General features: G+C 38.5%; 2 protein-coding genes across 2 annotated transcripts in view; both read left to right on the plus strand.

Annotated features, from left to right (window-relative positions):
* LOC113232514 (laminin subunit alpha-1-like) overlaps positions 1-7,185 on the plus strand; it is a 232,049-nt gene extending 224,864 nt beyond the window's left edge. Inside the window, exons 21-26 of the mRNA XM_026467268.1 lie at positions 139-300; positions 789-973; positions 3,699-3,896; positions 4,564-4,812; positions 5,733-5,920; positions 6,909-7,185. Of these exons, the coding sequence (XP_026323053.1) occupies positions 139-300; positions 789-973; positions 3,699-3,896; positions 4,564-4,812; positions 5,733-5,920; positions 6,909-7,185 (1,259 nt within the window). The remainder of the gene's footprint in view (positions 1-138; positions 301-788; positions 974-3,698; positions 3,897-4,563; positions 4,813-5,732; positions 5,921-6,908) is intronic.
* A 17-nt stretch (positions 7,186-7,202) lies between these two features.
* LOC113232521 (laminin subunit alpha-1-like) overlaps positions 7,203-7,454 on the plus strand; it is a 26,574-nt gene continuing 26,322 nt past the window's right edge. Inside the window, exon 1 of the mRNA XM_026467281.1 lies at positions 7,203-7,209. Within this exon, the coding sequence (XP_026323066.1) occupies positions 7,203-7,209 (7 nt within the window). The remainder of the gene's footprint in view (positions 7,210-7,454) is intronic.

Here is a 7,454-nt window from a genome sequence, read left to right on the forward strand (position 1 = left end):
TTCCCTGGAAGAACTCTTTCTCGAGGAGCTCTACCGCTACTTCCTATTCCTTGCTGATTACGATTATAATGCAAATAATATGCAGAAGATGCCTCCTTCAAATAAATAACCAAATTTTTATCTACACTATCTCCGCAGCGTGTTCTGATTGTACGGACGGCAAAGTGTGTTCCCCGGACAGCGGACGCTGCGTATGCCCAGTACGAACGCGCGGGCCTGGCTGTAAGCAGTGTGCACCAGGGTTCTGGTCTCGGGCCAGCGGATGTCGACCGTGTGAGTGCGGTCCAGGAGCTCTCAGTAGTGAGTACTTTCAAACGTCCAGCACTTAATATTATTGATAAAAAGATTGCACAAACACAGAAAAAATCCTTCCGTCGGACTGGTCTTCAACCAGCATCTGTCACCTCAACTTGGTTACCATATATTCAATAAAAATAAAATATTTACAATCATTGACGAGTTGGGTTACATTACATGTGGTACCAGGATCGATTCCCGGTGGGAATAATTTGAGAATATAAATTTTGCTTATGTCTGACGTTAATTTGTTTTCTCTGATTCTCGTAGTACAGGTAATTAGATGTCATTTATTTTTCACGCTCATAGCCCCGCACTAGGGAAACCCTGTATCGCGGGTGCCATGGACACATACATAGACAACCACAAATTACACCCAAACTCACGAGGAAAATATAGAAAAGGAAGGAATTTTCTTCATGTTCTATCCTTGTATTAATAATTACAACTTCAAGCTTTTGAAAATCACTAAACTCGCGAGTCTTCCGCAGATACGTGTGATGCCCACACAGGCCAATGCGAGTGTAAGACGGGTTGGACCGGGTTGTCGTGTGATTCGTGCACATTGGGCCACTTTGGGCCGCGCTGTCGGCCCTGCGATTGCTCGCTCGCCGGCACGAGAGACTGTGTCAACGGAACGTGTTCTTGTGATGATGCGGGACGCTGTCTGTGCAAGGTAATCGCTATGTAATACCACAGAACAATAAATACAGTAGAAGTGGTTAGTTAGCGTCTGACGCTTGCCAACAAACATTAGGTCTCGAAAGACCTACTTCCGCTCAGTCGGCCATTTTCGCTTTATATGGTATGGTATGGCGCAAATTCTGTAAAATCGCAGAAAAATGCCTCATCGTGCTGTTTTCGAGTGCAAAAATAATAGCCACACCTAAAAAATAACCCGTAATAGTATTTCATATCATCTGTAAGTCTTACCTACTTTAATCAATTTTCAATGTTCTGTTTATAAAAAATTAATTCAGATGTTAATCGTTCGTCGTAGTTCACCTAGTGGTCGCAAGATGGTCCGCAAGTCGTTGAATAAAATTTCAATATAAAATCAAAACGTCGTAACTTACAATAAAGGTATTGATCTTGCAACGATATAGCGACTGGGTAAAGTTTAAAATATATTAACAATCCAGAATCTGTTACATTTTTTTAAATTAGAAACTATGACCAATTATTATTAAGATCGTAGTCTTTATCATTTGCTTGTGTACGATGACAAAGAACCCATAAATGTGTAGTTTTGCGAGATTATGCAAATACCACTAACTGTATAAATATGCAGCTATGTAAATACAACTATGATTGCCACAAAGGCAAAGTTCCAAGAGCATAGCGACTGTGATCGTAAATCGGTACTATCTCAATTTTGACAAGTTTACAGGTGAAGAAAACAAAATTGTTTGCGTCATTTATTTAGCATCTGGTTTATTAAATAAAAATACGTAGTTTTTAAATATTTTTATTACACATGTATGTATGTACACTACGTATTTTTATTTCATAAACCAGATGCTGTATAAATGTTTTTTTTCTTCATCCTATAAAGTTGTCAAAATTGAGATAGCACCGGTTGCCAGCTTTTCTATATACTTGCCACTCAATGAAACAAAAACCAATACGATCAAATCAGAAACAGAACATTTTTTAAAATTTGTTTCATATTTATGGAATGAAATAAGCTTATTTCACACACCATGTTTTTCCATGTTTGTTGCTTAGCAAGGTTTTTTCAAGAATTTCTGTGCATAAGAGCTTTGTACGCGTTTTAGTTATACCTTATTCATTGGATATATATACAGAATAGGCGATGTAGTTACACACACAAGATCCCTAAACGCCATAATCAGCCTTATACTCTGCAGAATAAGAGCCCATTGGGTTTTTTATGACATCACGTGACGGGAGGAACAGGTCTTGCGTCAGGTGGCAGGCGACACGCCTACCCACAACAATTGTAATTTCAATCAAAGGTTTAGATCGCAATTTCCTGAGGGTCACTGTCACCGCCACCATGTAACATAATGTCCCACGTGCTTGTAATTTCACCAACACCCTTACATAAAGGTTACCTTACTGCTTAGTGGCAGAAATGGTTCAGGGGGCCTACTATGAGCTTATAAGCAACCACTCAAGTTCCATGCAATTCACTTGACGTGGTAAAACACATCGCTTAAATTCGTATCATGATGTACACAAAGTTGAACAGGAATGACAAGGCAAGATGATAAGTTTTAGTTTTTAAACATTAATTATTGTCTCTGGCTGGCTAGTTGACATCTGACAAGAGCGAGATGGAACTACATACTAATTCATATGAAAGAAATAGACAGATGTACTGCCCTGGGAGCGTTCAAGCACTATTAACCGGTTGTGTTCAAAATGAGAATGATTATATTTTTTTTATTAATTTTATTACTGATTATATTTATTACGTTATATTGTAATATCGGCAACTTTTCAATCACACTTTACAATTTGTTGTACGACAAAATTACATATCATGTCTTATCATTACCATTGAAATGAATAAGGTGAGTTTGAAATTTAATACGTATCTTGCATTCGTACATTTTCATTGATTAATGTGTTAAAGTCAAATTTGGCAGTATTTAAAAATTATTTTACGATTTTTGCCAAGTCTATAAAATTATTAAAACACAATTTAAAAATTTACAATTACATTCATGCTAATAATTTATGAACAATACTCTGTAGATGGGAAACTCGAAGTAAACTAATAAAAAAAGTTCAATAGTTAATAGCATTTATTTATTGACAATTGGCTACAGGTAGCCTAAAAAGAAATAATTATGAAACTGAATATAATTTATATGTAATATAATGTACATATAAACGAAAATATTTAAAACTTAAACGAACTTTCTTAAAAATGTAACAAAATCTCGACATTTTCAAGAAAAAACTAGTCTCGGATGGGGTACGTAAACTGCATGGACAGTGAATGGTTTTTGTGAGGTACATAGTACGAATTTGACAGGCAATCCAACGTACGGGCGTAAACAGGATTGCTATAAGAGCTCATAGTAGGCCCCCCTGGACTACTTGGAAAATAGCTAACCAACCTATTATGAGTCCCACTTCTGACACGGATCTACGCCACGATTTAGGCCATACTCCACCACTCTAATGTAATGCAGATTGAGAACACGTTTTCTAAGGGTAGTAAATTTTCTCCTATAGCTTTTTATCACGAAATTTTTCTTCATATCATTAACTACAATTATTGCAACTACACGTTCACAAATGTTAGAAATGAAAATTATTGGTACATGGGTCCACAGGGATTCGAACCGCCGAGCTCGCAAATGAGAAGCAACTTTTCTCCCACTGGGCTACCACCGCCCCTTAATAATTTATGATACCATTTTCAGGAAAACGTGGTCGGCGACAAATGTGACGAATGTCTATTGGGTACATTCGGCTTGTCGATGGACAACCCGGCTGGTTGCACGGCGTGCTTCTGCTTCGGGCGTAGCGCGCAATGTGCGCAAGCGCAGCTAACGAGGGCAGCCATTCATGCAGGATCGCCAGTGCATGTTACGCTGCTCTTGAGCGATACTGTTACTACGGTAAGGGATTTTAAGTAGTGGACATCATTTTGTATCGTTAAACTGACGATGTTCATAAAAAAAACCTATGTAATAGTAATAATAATGACACACACACCCGTGGCTTCGATATCGTTGCCGTGGCATCACACATATTCATTATTCGATATTATCAAGTTATTAATTTTCTTTGATAATTATCGTGGCAATTATCTATTCTGATCATTATCCGATTTACTTCCAACAATTGTTCATGCTGATTCATAGTTTTGTTTCTTTGATTTTTGACTCAAAATTACAAATGGTGAGAAAATTACATAAATACGAAGAAAAATCTTAGAGAAAGCGATTGGGTTTGTGACTTTTTTGTGAGATTGGTATTTGACGGGTTCGGACACAACATCGAGTACGGATACAAATACATGCCACGACTTTTCTAGCGGTAATTTTATAGATATGAAGTTAATTATCAAGGTATATTTATCAAGAAATATTATTATTATTGATAATTCAATTATAACAATATCATTCGACCCCTACACATATTATGTGATATGCTATTGCCAAATATGTCAAAACTGCATTTTGATATTGAAAACGCACATATTATGTTAATTTTTATCAGTTACCAAAACTTGCTTTTTGACTTTTTTATTTATGATTAAGTTATTTTTTTCCAACCTTTTAGATGGACCAAAATTCTCTGTTATCCATTCACACGCATACACCGGACGTGACAATCTCCGTGCCTTGGCCACCGGTGCCTGTCTACATTGAGCTGGACAAGCGCTTCGTAGGAGACCGCGTCACGTCGTACGGGGGAGCGCTTCGGTTTCGTGTCGAAGAAGAGGGCGGGCAAGAGTTGCCGGCAGAGACCAGAGCGCGGTTCCCATTAGTTCGATTATATGCGGGAGATATTGTCTTGGATTATCATGAGGTTTGTTTCCTTGAAGGTTGTTTTTCACATTTGTATACTTTTAACCTGCTATCTGAATGAAATTTTATGCAAAATAATCTCAGTACAGAGTGCTAAAAAACCCGACCTCGAAAGTTCGAGGAATTACATAATGTGCCAAGTTTTATTGAAATCGGTTACCGGAAAATGCGCGAAGCCAGATTTATCCCCTAGTTTGCTACCCTTAGAAGTGGAACATTTTATTCAAATTTTAATGGGACAGTTAGTGAGGTGCTCTCTTTCCAATAACAGAATCATCAAATCGGTTCACAAATGTGACCGGAGTTTAAAAAAAAAGGCAGTCGAATTGAGAACCTCCTCCTTTTTTTTCAAGACGGTCAAAAAAACGAAAATGATTTTGAAGAATAGAGATTTAAAAAGGAATTATAAGTTTCGCGATCGACGATGGCGCTATTCTGAGGAGACGCCAAGGAACATTCTTGTACAATTAATCATACCATTTGAAAGTAGCAGATTAGGTTACTTTACGAAAACCTTTGCATACACTTGCAATTTACTTTACCATATATTTTATATCAATAAATCAGTTGCCATGCACTCACCTGTATCGTTCTTAATTGTCATTGTTCTCCTATATCTTTCTTGTTGAATAACTAGTTTAAAAAGTACATCCATCACGTATGAGTCCACATAATGATGTATTTGTCAAAACATAGAAACAGTAGAGGTGACAGTTCCATACGGAATATCAAATTATATAACCAATAAGTTTTAATACCTCCCCGTACTAGGAGCATCCTGTTTAAAACAACAAATATAAATTACAATATAGGAGCATACCGTACATAGTAAACGTTTCTTAGTAAATAAGACAAATATGCCATACCATAGTAGTGTAACTTATCCCTACAGTTCTATTGTAATGCATGTTGTATTTCTAGCGCATACCGCCCATAAATGGCACGCACGCAGTTCGGCTACACGAGTCCTTGTGGCACGTGCGCACGCGCAGCCCCCTCGGAGCTAAGGCTTCGCGCGGCGCGCTCATGCTGGCGCTGCAGCGGCTCGACCGAATCCTAGTCAGAGTCACTACCAGGGCGCCCACTTACGACGAGCATGTGCATGCATTGTAAGTCATCTGTATTGGGTGCTTGAGACGCGTGACAGCGTTCATAGATCTGTTAATTGGATGCTGATAAGCAATAACTTGCCAACCAACATACCAACATGATCATAGTTTTTATGATCAAATAAATGACAACAATTCATCATTCCTCAGGTAACAAGAGCAAAAGTTTTCATTTCACAAGTAAATTTTAGAACTGTTATTTACGGCATTATATACCGAATTACATACATCTACAGTTGTAAGTGCATTGTGCATATCGTAATTAAATAACCTAAGTTTGTCTCAACGCGGCCTTACAACTTATTGCACTTACAACATAAAATCCTTCTTCTTAATCGCTTCCTCACTGCTGAGGATCGTGACTCCACTTCATCCTGCCAACCATCGGTTGCGCTCAGTAGCAAGATGTAGTGCGGCGCTGACAGGTAGCTCATGTTGTTCGAAGACTTGATCCGACCACGTTTTGGGACTCCTGCCCGTAGGTCTCTTTCCCTCCACGTTCCCCGTCACCATCAAACATTCCAGGTTATTAACATCTGTACGTGTCACGTGACTAAAATAGCGTATCACACGCTGCATGCAAGATGAAGACAGACGCTGTGCATTCTTTATCTTGAGTTCCTCAAGTACACAGACATTGGTGTGGTGGATTGTCCACGGTACCCTTAACATTCTGCGCCAGCACCACATTTCAAAGGTGTCAATTCTTTGCCTGACGGTGGCTTTCTGTGTCCATGTCTCTGCATCACATGGAGAATTAGAATTAGATGTATATACAACATAAATAGATATACGTAATTCGTGATAGCATTTTTATCACCATCCAATTTCGGTTACGAAGTATTTTTGTGAAATGCAAAAATCATCCCTATATTGTTAATACTTTTCTAAACCACAATTGTAGAAGCTATTTTATTTGTAATTCTTGAATTTACGTCCGAAAAGGGACTAAATGGTTTTTAAAAATTAACTTGCTTTCATTCCTCAGACTCCTCAACGTATCTCTGGACACAGCGATTCCCGGCCTGAGTCGGTCCGAGCCAGCGCTCGGCGTGGAGCTCTGCGACTGCCCTCGTGGCTACGCAGCGGCCTCCTGCCAGGAGCCAGCCATCGGCTTCTGGATGCCGAGGCAGAAAGTCCACTTCACCAACGTTGCTGGCACAATCGTTATCAGCTTGGAGGGAGAAACACAACCGTGTAAATGCAATGGACGAGCCGTTGCTTGTGATTCTAAGACTGGTGATTGCTTGGTAAGAACTTTCTAATGAATATCATATCGTTAATGTACAGTAGGTCTTCAAAAAAGACAGACTATAACACTATTATTGCAATTCCTCTATCTTGGTTATAAGGGCCGGGAATACATAGAAATGATGACAATTTTGATGACATAAAATCTCTCTTTTTGTGAAATACGTCTCCACTTGTTTTGTATGACTATTAATATAAAGATTGAACACAAATAAATTCGAGTTCTTAGGTTTTCGCGATTGTTACACATAGGAAATGAAACTATTTTTCCGGATTTAAATCG

Source organism: Hyposmocoma kahamanoa, unplaced genomic scaffold, assembly GCF_003589595.1.
Source record: "Hyposmocoma kahamanoa isolate Upper Pololo Valley unplaced genomic scaffold, ASM358959v1 102, whole genome shotgun sequence".
NCBI lineage: Eukaryota > Metazoa > Arthropoda > Insecta > Lepidoptera > Cosmopterigidae > Hyposmocoma > Hyposmocoma kahamanoa.